Below are 21,168 nucleotides of genomic sequence, written 5' to 3'. Positions count from 1 at the left end.
AACCGAACCAATGTGGTGCCCCCTCTGTGCGAGGCAAAGTGAAACTGGCTGGTCGCCTAGCATTGGCTGGCTCTCGGACTATCTATCAAATATTCAAAAGCTGTTTCATTATTAAATAATAATAATAATAATCAAAGTGTCGTTATTGTTAAAACAAAAAAATATTCTGTTAAGTTTTCTTTTTTTCTTCTTCTTTTTTTACATATTAAGTTCGCTGGTAATGCGGCTTTATGTTGCAGAACCCATATGTTTCATTATGGCTTACTTAGCATTGTGCACTTCCTCGCCCTCCCCCATTCAAACACACCCTCGACAAGTTCTTATGTACATTCATTAAAATTAGAAAGAAAATGATTGTACCCATTCTGAATTGAATTAGCACAATAAAATAAACAGCCAGATAAAAAAATCTTCCGTATATATAGCCTAGTTACACGAATCCAGCGATAGCATTATAATCATTACATTCCATTAGTTATTTTTAGTCACCTGAAATACAATTGTAAAGTGAGTTTGATAGCATAATGCCAGACTTTAAAACTTTATATGTGTCAATGTTAATGGAATATGCAAGTTCTTTTATTCTTAATGCACCTTTACAGAGCTTTACTATTTACACAAAAGCAATAATCAATAGCAACAAAATGTACAGAAAATGCTAAAGTTTAAGAATATCCCACGTAAAAAGAAAAAAGCATCCTAAACAAATCGACAAACCTTTTTCAGTTGACATGTCTGCAGTGTATGGAGTTGCCGCCTGATCGCGCTGCAGGGATGCGAATAGGGAATTCACGTAGAGCCGGTACCAGACTTACAGAATACAGAAAAACTGCAGTTCGAGGTTGCAGCGTATTAGATGGGGTAAGGGGCGGGGAGGGCTCTAAAGATCTGCAATCTGCAGTTCCATTACCTGAGGAATGCTGACGCTAGCAGTGGGAAAAGGTCTTCCCCTGAGATGCAGCAAGCGATGCGCATGCAGGCAATGCGGAGGGAATTTCCTCCGTTTGTGTCTCGGTGCGTACATGCTTAAAGAGGAACCTGGAAACAACAGGTTTCCATCAAGGTTTTATCCCCTGTTTTCGCCAATGCGGTACAAGAAGCGAGTTGTATCCATGGTAGCAAAGCTGTTCGGAGGCGCTGCATTCATGGAAGAAAGATGACTAATCAGTTTTACTAAGTATTCTCAGTCAGTGGTGTAATGATGCATGGACAGTAACAATTTCATTTTGGGCGTTTTCTTTAATACATTCTAGGATTGCGTTAATTACTGGATACTTCGTTATTCTGTCTTACTTAGCCAGTTACATTGCCATGTTGAAATATGTTATTCACACTCTGTTTGAAGTACTGAGAAAATGTAACAGAAACAAATGTTGAAAGTTAAATGGTGAATATAAATTATTTTTTCATGTAATGTACCTATAGGCATTCGTATTGTCCAGCGAACCTCCAGTGGATAAGCGTTCGGAAAAAGCATGGATGGAAAATGTTTATCTATCACCTTTTTTACATTGCAGTTTTAAGAAAAAATATAGCGTTATCAGCAATTTTAACAGAACTGAAATACTAAATGTTTGTTTTAAATTATCCCTGTGTATCATAGGTCTTTTTAAGCGGACGGGATGGATAGCAAGTTATAAGCAAAAATCTGATAAGAAACTGGATTTCTTAGGCAATATACATGAAAACAGAACGCATTTTGAACATGTAAAAGTGTATATGTTTGCCCTGTCGTTATTAGATCAAAACAGTAAATTCTATTCCTAATATTTTAAAAATAATAATGAATTTTATTTTGGTTAACAGTATGGTAAATTTATATTTTAGTGTAAAACAGTATGGTGAATGTGGATTGATGAGCAACTTAATTAAGGTAAGATGACAACATACTCGATTTGAGTAACATGCAAAGTAATGTGAAGAGCCAAGTCATTTGGCTTGAATAAAAATAAATATCATGAATGTATACATTGCTGACACTTCAAATTAAATAGAAAAATGAGGCTTTCAGCAAATGACTGGTATGGTTATAGTGATCTGACATACTGACGGGAGTATTGTGCATTTCCCAATACCTTCTAATCCAAATTGGTTACTTCTCATTGCATCCCTATTCCCATTAAGTCAAGCAGTGATTTGTACTTCAAGATCATCACACATACTGTGGTTTTTAAAGATTTGAAGCCTCATTTTTCCTGGTTATATTAACCCAGGATAAATTATTTCACAAAGCAGGGAATTCTATTATAATTATACAATTCCTAGAGATTAGGAAACCAAATTGATGAATTGCTCTCTGGCTCAAATGTTGCCTGACTACTGGAGAACTCATCTGAAATAAATGAGCAACTGATACATCCATATAACCAATACCCATGAATAACAAAAAAATGACCAAAGTAAGAAAATTAAAATAAAAACAACAAAAAACAACAAAGTAGTTTATACAAAAGGAGCATCCAAAGTATTTTATTGCAGCTCCCATTATGAATTTCTTTAAATTTGCCTCCCCCCCAAAAATCAAATCTTTCTCAAAACTTTTATACTTTTGAAAACTCAGACAACATAAGGTAGGAAATTACAGAAGTATCTTGCATTCTAAATTAATGTTGCTTAGAAAGGGAAATCACTCCACTTCAACCCTCTGAGACTGCAGTCTAGTGAAAAACTCTGACTCTGCAGGAAAGCCTGGAACGTGAGATTGAGAAGAATTGAAATTCATTATACAGTGCAAATTAAATATAAAGAAATGGAAAAAGGCAAAAATATGCAACCTTTATAATGTTCTACAGTAGCAACTGACTCACCTGACTGAGTCAAAAAAGTGATTACTGTATCTTCAACATCCATATCCATCCCCCTTCCCCAAATACCATACATTCATTTCATTATGTAAAGAAATACAACAGAAAGTCTGCCTTTTACAGTAAGTCTAGTAGAAAAAAAGAAGTGAAATAATCTCACTTTTTATGCTTCCTGCTCATGCGTCATTCCCATTCCTAGAAATAAAACAGACCATTAGGTAAAATGTTAAATTCATCTACCTTCCAACTGCTTCTCCAGTAAAGGTTTGCTAGGGGGCCTGGAGCCTATATCACATTCACACATACAAAGTCATATACTATGAGCAAACCAGAGATGTCAGCTGACTCAGCTGCATGCCTTTGCACCATGGTAGGAAACAGGAGTATCCAGAAGAGGGCACACTAACTCCAGACACATACAAACAATGGAGGCAAGATCAAAACCCCCCAATCAGTGGGATGAGAAAAAAAGTTTTGGTGAGTGTTTACACCAGTAAAATATGTTTGTGAGTGTTTTAAGAAAAGCGGCGTTTTTTCTTAATTATTATTGTCATTTAGCTTGATAGCATAACCAACATGTTTTATTACTCGATAGCGACTTTTATGAATTACAGTAATATATTCAGCTTGCTAAGAATTGTTTAGTTGATGTGTTTTATTAGATTAATAATGTACTATATTTAGCTAGATAGCAACATGTTTTATTGATTTTTATCTAATTAGCGATAAAAAAAATCCTGCTGATTTTTCCCTTCTAATTTCTGTTGTTCAAACAGATGTACAGCTTTCCTATTTGTTTAATTTATTTTCAAAAATAGTTTTTACAAATACTTCCATTAAAAAAAAATCAGTTATAGTTTCAGCTTTAAAAAAAGCATTTGTTCAACAAAATACATTTGTTTTCATTAATTTATGGGTCATTGTAGCTGATAATACTACTAGTACTACTACTGCTATTGCTGCTACTACTAATAATAATAAAAACAATAATAATAATTTTGAAATACCATATACCATCATGCAGTGAAACCGTGCTATTTCTTGAGACAGTCACCATAATGTGAAAATCTCATATCGTTGCAACCCTACTGACTATGAACCACCCCACCCTTGAAAATTTCAAATGAAATTGTCATCGTTTCATTTCATAATAATGTCATTTGTTTCATTTGAAAGGCTTTTGCATTGTCTTTTTTTCTGGTCAGCAAGTTAACCCAGCAGAAATGGTGTAGAAGCTAAACACAGACCAGTCTTGCATATATGTATATGTTTTATAAAAGTTTGTAATTTTAATACTTACCTTTGTTTCTTGGATGCACACCGGCATTTTTTGCCTAAATGGAAAAAAGGAAAAATGCTGAAGACAGGGCAATCAAAAGACACCATATTCAAAACAAATATTTATCTTAAATAATTCTTTATATATTTGTATGTAAATGTTAAATTATGTTTTTAATTTGGGAATAGATAATCCTGTTTAATTATTTTGATTTGTGCTTAGTTTTTAAATTGGCATGTACATCCTTTTGCAAAGTTTACTTATAAGCAGAATTTGATATTTTCACCCCTGTGTACATAGCATATACACTTGTTGAAGAATCCTGGCAGAGATTAGAGGGATATATATGTGCACAGTTGTTGTGCTTGGAATTGAATTTGAAACATCCAAGCAGCTATCTTCTAGGGTGTCATAGCTGAACATAGAGACTGTCCAGGAAATACAATATTTTGGTGGGAGGGTCAGCTCTGCTCCTAATGTGGCTTCTTGGGTAATACATATGTCTGAACTCACTTGAACTTGAATTCACACACACAGACACACATTTGGGAAGCTCTTAGTGCCTGAAATCTTTCACAATGATAAACTATCAGGGAAGATACTTAATATTTACCATTTACTGTATAATTTCTTAGTTTAAACAAACACTGAATTGATGTCTTGAAGGCTTCATATTAGACAGGTGTATGATCAGTTTATGGGCTGGTGTTGATTATGGAGTAGCAGTGACTAGGATTACAAGATCAGAGCTGATTTGTGGGACTAAATGCAATAGTGGCCGGGTGTGGGGTGGAGGGTGAGTGTCAAGTGTCAAGGCCATGCCCACACTCACTCAATTGCTCAGAGAATTGCATGGGAAACTATGATAAACTATCACGGAGTCACATATAAGAATTACAATACTTGATCACAGTACCAACAATTAAGCAATATGTAAGCTCTGTAAATCATTAGAATAATTCTTTATGAAATTAAACCCCTCCTTGGATTGCCACCTTATCGTGGTGGAGGGGTTTGCGTACCTCAGTGACCCTGGGGGCTATGTTGTCAGGGGCAATAGCCCCTGGTAGGGTCTCCCAAGGCAAAAAGGTCCCAGGGGAGGGGCCAGACAAAGAGCAATCCAAAAGAACCCTATGATAAGGTATTCAAACGAAGTCCCGTTTCCCGTTTGGAAAAGGCTTACGACCAGGTTCCCCGAGGAAATCTGTGGGGGGTGCTTCGGGAGTATGGGATCCGGGGTCCACTGTTGTGGGCGATTCAGTCCCTGTATGAACGGAGCAGAAGCTTGGTCCGCATTGCCGGTAATAAGTCGGACGTGTTCCCAGTGCGGGATGGGCTTCGCCAGGGCTGCCCTTTGTCATCGGTCCTGTTTATAATATTTATGGACAGGATTTCTAGGCGCAGCCAGGGTGTTGAGGGTGTCCAGTGTGGTGGCCTCAGGATTGCCTCGCTGCTTTTTGCAGACAATGTCATCCTGTTGGCTTCACTTGCCAACAGATGAAGTCCATCAGACTTCAATGGACTACCCAGTGTGAATTCAGAGATTGCTGTGTCTTTGATTTATGGAGACATGGCTCAGCGACAGAGTTCCGGACGCCGCCATTCAGCTAGCCGGGCTAACCGCATTTCGCGCTGACAGAAGCGCAGCACTGTGTGGTAAGTCTCGCGGCGGTGGTTTGTGTGTTTATATCAACACGGAATGGTGCAAGAACTCTGTTTTACTGTCCAGCTTCTGCTCACCGCTGGTGGAGTTAGTGACTGTTAGATGTAGACCTTTTTATTTACCACAGGAATTCACCACTGTGTTCATTGTTGGAGTGTATATTCCCCCAAGTGCTAATGCGAAACAGGCGCTTTGTGAGATATACACGGCTATCAGTGGATTACAGAACGCACACCCGGATGGACTGTTTATTATCACCAGAGATTTCAACCATGCAAACTTCAAGACAGTTCTCCCGAAATTCCATCAGTATGTGGACTTTGCAACGAGAGGGGAGAACGCGCTGGATCATGTTTACACAAACATTCCTGGCACGTACTGCGCGGAGCCACGCCCCCACCTCGGATACTTAGACCACATCTCTGTTATGCTAATTCCAGCATACAGACCGTTCGTCAGACGCTCAAAACCGGTTCTGAAGCAGGTGAGAACTTGGCCTGCAGGAGCCAACTCTGCTCTTCATGACTGTTTTGAGCACACTGATTGGCACATGTTTAGGGAGGCTGCATCCAACGGCGACATCATCAACTTGGAGTACACGTCATCAGTGACTAGCTACATCAGCAAGTGCATCGATGACATCACTATCTCCAAGATCATCACCGCGAGGACAAACCAGAAGCCGTGGATGACTGCGGAGGTGCGTGAGCTGCTGAAGATTCTGCCTTTAAAGCAGGAGACAAGGCGGCCTTAAGAACAGCGAGGGCTCAACTGTCTCGGGCCATCAGAGCAGCGAAACGCGCCCACGGGCAGGAAATCCAGAGTCACTTCAGGGACAGCGGTGACACACGGCGCATGTGGCAAGGTATCCAGGCCATCACCAACTACAAGAAAACAACACCTGCCTGTGATGGTGATGCCACCCTACCAGATATGCTAAATGACGTCTACACACGGTTCGATGCACAGAACGACGTAGCCGCAAAGAAATTCTCCCCTTCTCCCAACGACCAGGTGATATGTCTGACCATGGCTGATGTGAGGAAAACTCTTCGCAGAGTTAACCCACGGAAGGCTGCGGGGCCAGATAACATCTCGGGGAGAGTGCTCAGAGAATGTGCAGACCAGCTAGCAGATGTATTCACTGACATCTTCAACATGTCGCTGAGCACCGCCATCGTTCCCACATGCTTCAAGACCACCACAATCGTTCATGTGCCGAAGAAGTCTCCAGTGCCCTGCCTCAACGACTACCGTCCCGTAGCACTCACACCTATAATCATGAAATGCTTCAAGAGGCTCGTCATGAAGCATGTTAAAACCCTGCTGCCACCTACTCTGGATCCTCTACAGTTCGCCTATTGTCCCAACCGCTCCACGGACGATGCCATCGCAACCACCCTTCACCTGGCACTCACCCACCTAGACAAAAAGGACACATGTTCGAATGCTGTTCATAGACTTCAGTTCAGCATTCAACACAATCATTCCTCAGCACCTGACAGAAAAGCTAAGCCTGTTGGGCCTGAACACCTCCCTCTGTAACTGGATCCTGGACTTCCTGACTGATAGACCTCAGACAGATCGGGAACAGCATCTCCAGCACCACCACACTGAGCACTGGGGCCCCTCAGGGCTGTGTGCTTAGCCCGCTGCTGTTCACTCTGCTGACTCAAGACTGTGCAGCAATGTACAGTTCAAACCACATCATCAAGTTCGCCGATGACACGACCGTGGTGGGTCTCATCAGCAAGAACAACGAGTCAGCATACAGGGAGGAGGTGAAACGGCTAACGGACTGGTGCAAAGTCAACAACCTGTCTCTGAATGTGGACAAAACAAAAGAGATGATTGTTGACTTCAGGAGACCACGGAGCGTCCACTCACCGCTGAACATCGACGGATCCTCTGTGGAGATCGTCAAGAGCATCAAATTCCTCGGTGTTCACCTGGCGGAGAACCTCTCCTGGTCCCTCAACACCAGCTCCATAGCCAAGAAAGCCAAACAGTGTCTCTACTTTCTGCGGAGGCTGAGGAAAGCCCATCTGCCACCACCCATCCTCACCACTTTCTACAAGGGGACGATCGAGAGCATCCTGAGCAGCTGTCTGGTATGGGAATTGCACTGTAACAGACCGCAAGACCCTACAACGGATAGTGAGAACGGCTGAGAAGATCATCGGCGTCTCTCTCTCCTCCATAACCGACATTCATCAAACACCCTGCATCCGCAAAGCCACCAGCATTGTGGATGACCCCACGCACCCCTCACACAAACTCTTCACCCTCCTGCCATCTGGTAAGAGGTACCGAAGCATTGGGGCCCTCACTACCAGACTCTGCAACAGTTTCTTCCCGCAAGCCATCAGGCTTCTAAACACACAGAGACTGGACTGAGTCACACACACACACACTGTTGCACTTGTCTCGTGTTTGTTTATCTGCTGTTTTTGCACATGTCTGCACACGTGCACTTTACATACGTGCAATTTACGTTTTTTTGTATTGTTCCAGTGCTTTTATGTAGCACTTTACTACATGCAATTTACGTTTTTTTTGTATTGTCCCAGTCCTTTTATGTAGCACCATGGTCCCGTTATTTCATTTCACTTTGTACTGTACCACGTATATTGCTGAAATGACAATAAAAGCAACCTTGAACCTTGAACCTTGCTGGGGATCTCCAGCGTGCTCTGGGGCGCTTCGCAGCCGAGTGCGAAGCGGGGATGAGGATTAGCACCTCCAAGTCCGAGACCATGGTTCTCAGCCGGAAACAGGTGGATTGCCCTCCTCAGGTCAGGGAAGACGTACTGCCTCAAGTGGAGGAGTTCAAGTATCTCGGTCTTGTTCACGAATGAGGGTAGGCAAGATCGGGAGCTGGATAGACAAATTGGAGTGGCTTCTACAGTTTTGCAGGCGCTTAACCGGTTCGTCGTGGTTAAGAAAGAACTGATCTGAAAAGCAAAGCTCTTGATCTATTGGTCCATCTTGTCCCGACCCTCACCTATGGTCATGAGCTATGGGTAATGACCGAAAGAATGAGATCGTGAATACAGGCGGCCAAAATGAGGTTTCTCCTCAGGGTGTCTGGGCTCTCCCTTAGGGATAGGGGTGAGAAGTTTGGATATCCGGGAGGGCCTCAGAGTAGAACCGCTGCTTCTTCACGTCAAAAGGAGCCAGTTGAGGTGGTTTGGACACCTGGTGCGGATGCCTCCTGGGCGGCTACCCGGAGAGGTTTTCCGTGCATGTCCTACAGGGAGGAGGCCCCGGGGCAGACCTAGGACTCGCTGGAGGGATTATATCTCTCGGCTGGCCTGGGAACACCTCGGCATCCTCCCCGAGGAGCTGGTAAAGGTAGCTGGGGAGAGGGAGGTCTGGGTATCTCTCCTGAAGCTGCTACCCCAGCGACCCGAACCCCGGACAAATGGCAGATAATGCATGGATGGAAATTAAACTAGTCCATTTGCAAATGCTTGCATGGATAACTACATAGCTTGAATGAAAATCCAAGAAACATAATTGTGACACTGATGCAAAAGGTGTTCAAAAGGAGCACACAGACTTACTGAGGATCAGAATAATTCCCAAAAGAAAGAGAACCAGGGCAAAGATCAGTCCTCCAATTCGCAGGGATTCATAATCTGAAAGGCAGCACAGGTTATGTGATCCATGCGCAATCACAAGTTACTGGGCATATGCAGTAACCACTAATTCCTGGGTATGTAAATTTATGAGGAGATTTTATAGTAAAAATTATGGGGAAAGATGCAAATGAAGGTACACAAATCAGTCAACAATAAAATGACATTTACATAAATAATAAATATGTGAAATATTTTGTAGTAATACTTAAACATTCAGTATGATATATTTTAAGTATTTAGTGAAATTACAAAATAACATGAATCTGCTAGAGATCATAAGACATTAGGCTAAATGGAAAATCTTTAGGAGTAATGTTTGCTCAAAGTGTACATTCCCCTTGGAAAAGAATTTTGGGTAAATAAAAAGGAAAAAACTGAACCCAGATTGACCTCTCAAACTTTTCCACAGACATTTTAGTCCATGCAAAACTGCAAAGGAGGCCTGAGGGTGGGAAAAGGTCAAGATGGATTTGCTTTTCGTTGGTTTATAACCTACCATATTCAAATGCACTGTCATACTCTGAGAAAGAGCAAAGAGAAAACAGCAAATATTAATTCATGGAGGGTTCACAAAACAAGGGTCAAAGGAATGTTTGAACAATTACCATTCAGTGTTAGAAAAAATGCAAGCAAACAGTGAGCCTACATTCTATAGAACCTTTAAATTAAATACCCCGAATTATACCGCAACTTTGGTAAATACAATGTTTTAGATTATTAAATGCAAAATGAAATTGAATTGAAAAATTAATAATAGTAGTATTCTATTATTATTTTTTGTTCGTTAGCAAAACAAAACCACTTCGAGGTGTGCCGTTAAACAAAAATAATCCCAACTTGGTCAGCAGCGCTCCTGTTTGTGTTGGGCGACATTAGACCAAGTTGTCATTGATAATTTTTGGTGTAACTACACATCTTGTCGTGATTTATCCCTTACATAATCTGCCATGTCAGCATGTAAATGTGATTATGAAACAGACACCTATTGACACCTGGAGTAGGTTCCAGCTAACCCCAGCAACCCTGCTCAGGAAGATGAATAGATGCTCAAGAATGCATTTACTTATTCAAAACACCACCCAATTCAATCTATGTTAGAGTCTCTCAACCAACCTGGTCAATTGCCCAACTGGACCAAATTTACCGATGAGATAGGCCTGGGCAATATAAATGACAAATCTTCTTATTGTTATAAATGAGAAACTATGATAAACTGTCAATAAGGAGCAATGCTTGATAGCACACATCAGGCTATCACGTCGCAAGAACTAACACAATTCTAGCCAATCACATGGTTGCCTTTTAAGAATGGATAACACGCATAGCAAGATTGGTTGAGTTAGAGGACCACGAATGCTAGTTTTAATAATATTAAGGAGGAAATAAGGTCTAATTCAGAGTAGGCACACACGTCCCGGCATTTTCCGTATTTTAAAAGAAGAAAGCACTTAAACTCATTATATTTATCCAACATGTTTTATTTGGGTGTAAGTTTGAAGAAAGCATTTAACCAGCAAACTTTTAGGGGGAATTACCTTTAGGTCTACACTCGACGGTGGTTGAAGTTGAAATGAGCGATCCACCCAGAATGCACTCAATGAGCCTGTAGCGCATAGAGCCATATTCCAGCATGCACTCGATAAGCCTGTAGTGCGGCTACCATCCACGGTGCCGTGAGACCAATGACCCATTTAACAGATGGCCCTGTGTATGGGAAGCACTCAGCCAGCAACCCTTCCTGGCAGAAAACTCATTAACTCTATTTGTTAATCTGCCTTATTTGTAAATAGTATAAAATAATCTATTTCTAATATAAATAAAAGTTGAGCTCTAACACCGCAGCCCGGTTTGTTTAGCTACATTTAGCCAAATTTATCTACATTTGGTTAATCAAATGGAATAAAGCACTATAACTTGAAAAGATGTATGACACATTGGTATAATATTTTAAACCAATAAGATTTAAGGAATAAAACAATTTAGTTGTATTTTGTTAGTCTATTTTAAATAAGTTGGACCGGTTTATTTAATTACCTTTAATAGCTGTAGGAACTAGTGAGCGGTATTTAGAGCATACATCAAAAACATTTAAAAAATTTTGGCAGAATAAAGCCTTAGTCATTTTAATGAACCACTCTATGGTCGTTACAGGACGCCCCAGACCTACAGAGGTGTGATAGCTTATCGCACGGACCATGGGCCAGGCAGCTATGGCCACAGCACGGGAACGGGGCTTAGCACTATCTATCGTGTTGTGATCGATAAGACCAGCTGTTTTCAGGGTGTCGTATGGTGAAACAACATGGCGGCCAGTCGCCATACCATATACAGTACAGCATATGCCAGCAAAATGGGGTCATTAGTCTTTAAAAGAAGAAAAATACATTGCACATGTTTAGTAATGTACTGGTTTAAAAGTGTTTTAAGGAATAATAAAACTTTTAGCAGCATAATTTTAACGGGGCTCCGGACTCATCGATTTTTTCTAGCTAGAGATGAAAGAGGGTCGAGCAGTTTTAAATGGTAAAAACAGTAGCTGTGTTTTGTTAGCGTGTTATTTTAAGCAAATTCGTTATTTCCTAATGGCAAAAGCACTGTCATCATGTTTAGACATGTCAGACAGCTAATGTCCGCAGCGGGGGAACGGGACCTAGCACTATCTATCGTGTCGTGATCGATAAGACCAGCTGTTTTCAGGGTGTGGGGTGGTGAATCGCAAGGAGTTTTACAATGTATACAGCTTGAAAAGTTAAGATTTTCATTGCAGGGGTCCTCCCATCTAGTACTTAAACAGCATCAGTCTACTCTAGTATGAGAACCTGGTCTTTGAAAAACGTCAGGACAGGGCCCCAAGTCTGATGAAAATCACAACTTTTATAGCTGTATACATCGTAAAACTATTTGTATCCATCCATCATATATTGAAAGGGCTAATTAAATCATACGTGACAGAGATAAGCTGTTTACGGTTTGCGTTTAAGGGTTAGAAGCTCATCGATCTCTGATCCTCGTGGCCGGTTAGGGAAATGAGGATACAGCTTTTACACAAAGTGTCTGCTTTGAAATAAATGAAACAGATGTTTCTTTGGCAGGTTATACTTGACTGATAGGGTCTCTGCAACATCCACATTCCTACCTTCATATAAACTATTAATTATATAAACTATTAAGATAAGCCAATTTTTTGCCCATTTAAGAAAGGCCGCTAAAGTTTTTTGTACCTTTAAAACATTAACAAAAACAGTTAATGTCTTTTATTTAAAATTTACAAGTTTATTTCTGTCTGGTTTTGAGCGATAAGGCGCATAAACGCCTTATTAAAAAAACTAAGGCTTTATTCTGTCAAAGTTTTTTTTAAAACAAGGACCAACAGCTAAATGGGACATTATAGTTACTCTCTGGTCTCGCTGCAAAGTGGATGACCTTTGACACTGTTGAATTTGGACTATGTTTCATTAACTATCAAGCAACTTAGCATGCTACTCCCGCAAGCATCTCAAATCAAGCTTGTCGATGATATAAGCAGTGGCCGTGGGGACACCTTGTAGGATGTCTGACATTTACTGAAGAATGTCTTTATTAAAATAACTAAGGCATTATTTAAAGTTTTTTAATGTGTATTTGATGCATGATGCTAAATGCAGCTTACTAGTTCCTATTAAATTTAATTAAACAATCATGTCCACCTTCTTTAAAATAACAAAAACATGTCCTAAATTCTTACCCCCCTTGCCTGATTCCACAGTTCCTACCACACTTATGTGTCATCCCCAACCCTTCCATGGCTTGTGCGATAAGAAAGCACACTTCTGCCTGCCTGGTCGATCATTTCTAGCCACTATTTAGGTTCTTCCTCAATTCTTGTTGTCTAAATGATATATATCCCAATAAACTAATTTAATATAACTCATACTAATTAAAAATTTCGCTATATCAAAATGATCCTTATACATTTTAAGAAAAAACGTAAACACACGCCTGGTATTTTTGACTGAGTTTGATTATCAAATGCTGAAGGCCAGCCTTTGGGTGCACGCTTGTGCACATGTCTGGGGCTTTGCTCTGTGTGCACGTGTGTGTAGGGTGTTCATCAAGTGTCAAAAGTTAAGGTTATAGTTTTTTACTAATTTAAACTAACACATCTTTGTTTGCCTATTTAACAAATACATCTAAAGTTTTTATACCTTTAAACATTAATAAAAGCCCTTAATGTCTTTTCTTTAAAATTTACAAGTTTATTTCTGTCTGTTTTTTCACAATAAGTTAGTCGTTCACTAAGTTAGAGTGTTTTGGGGGCTTGGATACACATCGTGATCCTACTTTCACAGACCTAAAGATAAACTCTAAAGCCTCTGACCTCCGTGGTGTGTTTTTGCACATGGGCATGAACAACCATTACTGAAAAAGCGTGTTCATTAAAATAACTAAGGCCTTATTCTGTCAAAGTTTTAAAAAATATGTTTTTGATGCTTGCTGCTAAATGCTGCTTACTAGTTCCTATCCGGACCTAACTCCCCTTCGTCAACCTCTTGACATAATCATGTTGCGAGAATATGTTTCCCTGAGCCCAATGCTTGCACTGTCTCGCAAGTTTGCGCTGTGACCATGTCGGGTTTAGCTGTGTTAAGTTGATCGGCGGAGGTTCCAATGGGTCGAACTCTTTGCGGGTACTGTTTGTTAGTGGTGGGCGGATCCATCCAAGTATTGATAATATAGATAATAATGTTGGTATTGATATTGATCAATACCAGCTTAATGAGATCGATACTTCAGTTTCAGTTTCTCTCCTGAATGCGCTGCTGCTCTCAGTCGCTGCTCCCGGCTGTCACGTGACTCAGCGGGCGCCAGGCAAACAAACAGGCTCACTTGTGCGCGTGTACACACACTATAATATTTATAATAAATAGTGCTGTCAAATGATTAAAATTTTTAATCAGATTAATCACAGGGTTCCTGTGGATTAATTTTGATTAATCATGATTAAATATCATTCATTTTTAATCTATATTAATCACATTTCATTTTGCATGAGCAAACAGACTCAAGAAAAAAGGGAATATATATGCACTTAACATGTTTATTGAACATCTTGAACATGAGTCGGATGCATTCCATCTGCCACAGAAGTGCAATACCATAGACCCATATCAAAAAGCAAGATTTTTTGCGTAGCCGGACAACTTGTCGGATTTAAGGTACCTCAGTTTAAATGGTCTTTATCTTCGTTCGCTTACAATTAGCACGAACTACCGTAAATCCGACAAATAACGCTTGCAAAATAACGCTTTTAAACCAGTTTATTAATAAACAATGTATTTTTCTTCATTAAAGACTAATGACCCCCCGTTTTGCTTGCATATGCTGTACTGTATATGGTATGGCGACTGGCCACCGTGTTTTTTCACCACACAACACCCTGAAAACAGCTGGTCTTATCGATCACGACAGGATAGATAGTGCTAGGCCACGTTCCCCTGCTGCGGCCATAGCTGCCTGGCCCATGGTCCGTGCGATAAGATATCACACCTCTGTAGGTCTGGGGTGTCATGTAATGGCGTGTTTCCAACGGGAAGTGACATTTTTCGTGACGTTTCGTGACGTTTTCATCCGAGTTCCGACTTGGAGAGAAATAATCGAACGCACCAGAAGGCTTTATTCTGCCAAAGTTTTTAAAATGTTTTTGATGTATGCTGCTAATATCGCTCACTAGTTCCTACAGCTATTAAAGGTAATTAAATAAACCGGTCCAACTTATTTAAAATAGACTAACAAAATACAACTAAATTGTTTTATTCCTTAAATCTTATTGGTTTAAAAATTTATACTAATTTGTCATACATCTTTTTAAGTTATAATGCTTTTTTCCATTTGATTAACCAAATGTAGATAAATTTGGCTAAATGTAGCTAAACAAACTGGGCTGCAGTGTTAGAGATCGACATTTATTTAAAATAGATTATTTTAGAATATTTACAAATGAGTCAGATTAACAAATAGAGTTCATGTGTTTTCTGCCAGGAAGGGTTGCTGGCTGGGTGCTTCCCATACACAGGGCCATCGGTTAAACGAGTTGTCGGTCTCACGGCACAGTGGATGGCAGTCGTGCTAATGGCTTATCGAGTGCATCCTGGGATATGTCTCTACGTGCATGTGCTACAGGTTCATCCAGTGCATTCTGGGCGGATCGCTCATTTCGACTTCAACCACTGTCGAGTGTGGACCTAAACGTAATTCCTCCTAAAAGTTTGTTGGTTAAATTCTTTCTTCAAACTTATACTGAAATAAAACATTGGTAAATACTGCTAAAGTTTTTCTTCTTCTTTAAACATGCTGGTTAAATATAATGAGTTTAAGTGCTTTTTTCTTTTAAAATATGGAAAGTGCCGGGGCGCGTGTGCCTACTCCTAACAGCAGGTGACTGCGGCCTGCGTGTATGCGCTAGTTTACATTCATCCTGCTATACATTTTTATTATTCCTTAAAACGTAAAAATAACACATTAATAAATACATGTAACATATTTTTATTCTATTAAAGTTTAACGACCTCACTATCTCCCAAACCACATGTTCCCCTTATCAGCATATACACACCACGTGGCCCTATCGGCACATCTGCTACCATATATGGACATAACCCCTGGGCCAATCAGAATAAAGGAATACGCCCCCTCCCACCAATGATGTCATAAGCGGACCCCTACTGAGCTCTGCCCAAAGTGCCATGTAACCTCTCTGGTGGGGATCGATCGGGGACTGCAAGCTGAAATCTAATTTTATTTAATATTTCATGGAAAAATAAGCTGCTGCATGTCAGACTTCAAACTGCAAAAAATATTGCCACAAAACCCACATCTTTTTACCTTGTTTATCCACACATAGTTCTGGTTGCATATATCACCGTCTGGGAGTGTATCCCAGGAAACACAGGGCGCACAATGGAGATGATACGAACCAATTGCACACACTAGCGCACAACTGCACAACAGCGTCAGTTTAAAGGCATCAAATGACACGTTTTAGGACTATGGGAGGAAAACCCATTGAAACACTAAGCTAGAAATTGGACACAAACCCACTAGAGGTGGAATACAAACCACGTATATGGATTATATAATTCACCGTTATAGTTATCAACTGCTTTAAAAATCAAGAAGAAAAAAACATCAAGGATAAAGTAAAGATCTTACCTTTTCCCTCATCATTTGTTGATGCTGAAAAAGAAAACATTTTGAAATCACTTCATGAAGGACAGGGGCCATTTATTAGATTTCAACAGGCCTAAATGAAATTTTAGTGGAATGTCCCAAGAATCGTTTAGACCCAAGCCATGCTCTCCACATACATCTGGCTATGCAAAATGCTTGTGTACAGTGGCTGCATCTTCAAGAGAGAAATTTAACAGGCATCTGCATAAGTCAGCTTGTGGAGATATATGTAAAAATATTTTTTTAGTATCAGTGATAAATTTGTATTGGAAGCGCTTTCCTCTAACCAACACATTACAGCCACAAAATTTTACCAAAAGTCTATGATTCATAACAGCACATTTTAATTTAAGTACCGGTGCTGCCGTGAACCCTTCAGTCAGCATGGCAGTTTCTGGGAAAACTGCACAATTTCTCAGGATCCAGCATGGAAACCACATCACTAAGTACCCTTAAGGAAGACTGTCTGCTATTACCTATCTTCCTTGTAGCACTAACAGCATTTTTCAGATTCATTTTTCAGATTCATTCCAAACCACCCATTTCTACATATTCTTAATATATTCAGGAGTAATTCAGGTATACCTCCTGAGGTTCATTGCAGCACAGTCCCTGATATTGGTACTGTGTTTAAATGTTTTTTTAATATATGTTTTAGATTGTTGAGATAAATGCTTAGTTACTGTCTAGAGCCAAAAATACCAGTTACATGCCTTGCCTTTTTCTGATGCAGTAAAAATCTTTGCCTGGCTTTGCCTCTTGGAATATTTTTGCTTTATCTTAGGGGCTTTTTTGGGTTAATAATAAATCAGTCTGCTTTGCCCAGAGAGTCAAATCAAGTGCAAATAATAAACATGTTTAGGGAAATACATATAAACACAGATTTTAAGAATACTGTGACAGAATAGAAATAACCTACACTATGCCATGAAACAACATTGCAGAATTTCATTTCCAACAAAACTGCCATTAATTCTTTCAGTAGATTAGAAAAACATTTAAAAAAAAAACATGTATCGTGTTACAATATACAGATTTTACATCAGAAAAATGAATATTACTTTTAGAAAAAATATTTTAATAATGCATTTAAGAAAATCTTTCAAAAGCAACTAAAAACAAATATATTTAAAGATAATATTTAAACTTTAATATTTCATTCATCCATCAACCCATCCCTTTTCTGTACCTACTCATCCTATGCAGGGTCATGGACCAGAGCCAGTCCAGGAAATTATGGGCACAAGGCAGGGAATAATCCAGGATGGAGCACAGTACCTTTCATTCATATATGTGTAAAACTTATTGACAGTAGTAAAGAATCTTGAATATATTGAATCCTTTATATATGTTTTGGAATGCATATACAGAAACCCATACATGACATACTGTACAACTGCCTTTAATGTAATAGCTGAAGGATGTGTATCAAACCAAGTAAGACACTATTACAGAATAACTGTTACATTGATTTTAACAAATAGTAAAAAAATAAACTCAGAAAAATCTTCAGAAATGCAGCACATTACACTTTTTGAAATCATACATCAATAGTAGGAAGTTCAAAAACAATTGTATAAAAATCCTCTAAAGAAACTTGATACGTGTCAAATTTTTTCAGAAGCACACAGCACAGTACAAACCCTCCAAAACAGAGCAGGCAATGCGAGCACTTCCACTCCTTGTCCACTGCAAGCTATGCAGCATATAGCATGAACTTACCCATCATTTCCCTGCCAAAAGCAGATCCTGTTGATGCACAGATGCACACGAAATCAGCTCAGTTATACCTACAGGACTTATGCACTTGAAAAGTCTCCTTTGTAACACTTTATGCAAATGACGTTTGTTTAAAACAAGCAACAGCTGAGACCATCAGATCATTTACAACTTAGATGGAGAGTTCAACCAGGCTCAGACTAAATTATCTTCATTATTAATAATGTGATCATTTTATAGTCATACAGACTGGATCCAATCTATGAACTTTGATCTGACTTATTTTATATTATGAGTACAGATCTCAAGTTTCACTATGGAAGCTGGCACTGCTGACACTAAGTAACATAGTTTTTCATATTTATTTTCTGTTTCCTTCTGTATAATTCACTTTTTCTGTATAATTGTTTTTTAATGCAGATTATCTGTCATGAATGTCAGAAACAAAATGGAAGAACATTAAGTTTAAGGATGTAAAGAACAGAAAATCTTTCAAGCACTCACCCACGGTCAATGCCACAGTGGAACAGAGCACTAAAACCACAGACAGATCCATGTCTTCTACAAACAAGAATAAGAACATACTAATATTGGTATGAAGGATTTTTATTTGTAGATGACACTACTGGCACTACTAATATGGCAACATTGAGAAATATTACTTAGCCATCAATAAAATGTAAATTCTAGAGACTGATCCCAAAGCAAAAACAGTGGGTTGCTCATCTAGTTGTTTGATAATTTTTTCATGGAAATCCTGGCTTTGTTTCTGGCAGATGGATCACAGCGCACATGCTTTTATTCCCATCTAAAGGGGTGTTATTCCTTAACCCTACCCTTTCAGCTGGAGGCAGTCAGCCGCTTATGCAATCAGCAAGATGTTCTCTGACACCCAAGAAGGTCTGAGGAGGCTATTTCAGGCAGAGTGCATCAGAAGTAATAGTAGTGTTGACGGGTGTTGTGTTGCATTTGGTTAGTAGGTTGTGTATATATATATAAATAACTAGAAATATATAAATATATATATATTTAAATTACAATCACATGACCAACTAAATGTTTATTAACTGGTAAAAAATTTACGGTTAAATTAAAATCATCTGTGAAATTTGCTTTAGACAATGTGCATTCAATCTCAAGGTTTGTTTTGGATGCCATCTGCTGCTTTTGAGGTGGAATTACTACGTAATGTGTCACACGGTAGTCAGGTTACTTTTTTTTAAAGAAATGGAATGTTTAAAGAAAATAAACTCTTTCCCATGGGTACCAAGCACAAATTTATTATTATTATTATTATTATTATTAATAATAATAATAGATTAAAGTAAATATCTCAAAACAAGTAATATATCCAGGATCGTCACTAGAGATTTATGGAAAGTGGGGCTAAGCCTTTACTAGAGAAGTTCCATTTTAATGAAAATGACACACTATTTAGACTAATTTAGTGCATATTAGTGTTGGCTCAAGTCCCCCTAAAACAACCCTACTAACGCCCATGTAGGCCTATACATGTTTACAAACATGTAAAATGCAACATAAAGTAAAATGAAACATATGTCCCCTAATATAAAGGTTTTTAAAGCCTATTAAAAATAAGTAATTTAAAAATAAATATTAATAAAAATAAAAAGTCTAATTAGCTGACTTACCTGATAAGGCGTCTTTAAAATGAATATCACAAAGCTCCCACAAATAAAATAAAACAAAACAAACAATTTTAAAATTCCAAGAAAAACAGTGATGATGTAGTATTCGTCGAAAAAGTTTCCAGTTGTTACCATTTATAATGTCTTGCAGTTTAATTGGAGCAAACTGACTAAATCTAACTCTAAACTAACTGAATGAGTTCATGATGGCTAGGGACAGCTGATAGTCTGAACTGTAGTCCAGTTCCTGAAATGGACACTTAAGATCCTGACAAGGTTCTGTGGTCTCCGGAGTTGGGTGTAAACGTTAGGGGAGGTTGGACTTGCTGACACATTGTTTGACCGATACTAGGACAACCAACACCTTTTTATTTATTAAATAAGAACTTAAAAGAGATCTATAAAATACACTGTTTGTTGGGCTCACTTGCGCTCTATGGTGATTGACAAACAAACATTAAAAATTGAGCAGGAGTAACAGACCACAAGATGTCCCTTTCATCTATTCATCTGTTCATTCATTGATTGATTTATACAATTTTATTACTCTGAAGAAGTTACCAGAATGACCCTTTCATCAATCACATATGGATAATTATTTTATAATCCATCTATTGTGTTAGACGTGAGTGTGAAGTGGTAGTGTTGTTAAGTAAAGTGGTTGTGTTGTTAGGGCACATTAAAGTTTAAAATAAGTGTCTACAAGAGAATAAAAGAAGCAGTCAATTAAATTACCTCCATACTGCATTTAAGGTAAACAAATTCTGGGATCTCAATTCACAATTTGGAAGAATTGGATTGTGGGCAAATCCGGGCCCCAATCCTGGTTTCAGCATCATCATAGTGATGTGCACATGCACAGTAATCACATTGCAGGATGTGCAATGTCATGTAAGGCAAATTGACTCAAACACTTCTATGGTAAAACTTCTTTGTTGCTTTGATATGAAAAGATAACTCACACTGTTCTCATTTTCCAAGATTAATCTATAAGAAAAGTGTCTGATATAATACCAATTACTCTGATTTAAATGTTTTTGGATACATGGCATTTGTTGCTATTCAGTAACATGCAAGCTCTGCATGCACAGCGAACCAGCAATCTCAATTATGGCGGAGGTATGTGCAATATTAATATCGGCATCATAAGAACATAAGAACTATACAAACGAGAGGAGGCCATTCGGCCCATCGAGCTCGCTTG

At 39.0% G+C, this 21,168-nt stretch overlaps 1 protein-coding gene across 3 annotated transcripts; it reads right to left on the bottom strand.

The window, feature by feature from the left end:
- Positions 1-557: 557 nt before the first annotated feature.
- LOC111839115 (sodium/potassium-transporting ATPase subunit gamma-like) lies at positions 558-20,250 on the bottom strand. Of its 3 annotated transcripts, none has more exons than XM_023802747.2 (9): positions 19,968-20,250; positions 18,820-18,876; positions 18,319-18,345; positions 16,579-16,602; positions 9,887-9,910; positions 9,313-9,387; positions 4,105-4,138; positions 2,965-2,999; positions 558-2,688 (listed from the first exon to the last, which is right to left on the bottom strand). In XM_023802747.2, the coding sequence occupies exons 2-8, from the start codon at positions 18,869-18,871 to the stop codon at positions 2,981-2,983; spliced, it is 255 nt and encodes an 84-aa protein (XP_023658515.1). In that variant the 5' UTR covers positions 18,872-18,876; positions 19,968-20,250; the 3' UTR covers positions 558-2,688; positions 2,965-2,980. The 3 variants fall into 3 exon arrangements, with proteins under 3 accessions (XP_023658515.1, XP_023658516.1, XP_023658514.1); XM_023802748.2 differs by lacking the exon at positions 19,968-20,250 and adding an exon at positions 19,152-19,272; XM_023802746.2 differs by lacking the exon at positions 19,968-20,250 and having other exon boundaries at positions 18,820-19,137.
- Positions 20,251-21,168: the final 918 nt, after the last annotated feature.

Source organism: Paramormyrops kingsleyae, chromosome 9 (assembly GCF_048594095.1).
Source record: "Paramormyrops kingsleyae isolate MSU_618 chromosome 9, PKINGS_0.4, whole genome shotgun sequence".
In the NCBI taxonomy this organism is placed as follows: domain Eukaryota; kingdom Metazoa; phylum Chordata; class Actinopteri; order Osteoglossiformes; family Mormyridae; genus Paramormyrops; species Paramormyrops kingsleyae.
The sequence above is the reverse complement of the archived record's forward strand: the minus strand, read 5'-3'. Positions and strand labels throughout refer to the sequence as shown.

What these genes read in the sequence shown, in the direction of transcription:
- LOC111839115 (XM_023802746.2), bottom strand. Translation starts at nt 18,898, where the DNA reads ATGTTCTTATTCTTGTTTGTAGAAGACATGGATCTGTCTGTGGTTTTA. An exon ending in CACTGTGGCATTGACCGTGG is followed by an intron (nt 18,346 to 18,819) that starts GTGAGTGCTTGA and finishes GTGCATCAACAG; the next exon opens with GATCTGCTTTTGGCAGGGAA. An exon ending in GGGAATTATTCTGATCCTCA is followed by an intron (nt 4,139 to 9,312) that starts GTAAGTCTGTGT and finishes TTTTCCATTTAG; the next exon opens with GCAAAAAATGCCGGTGTGCA.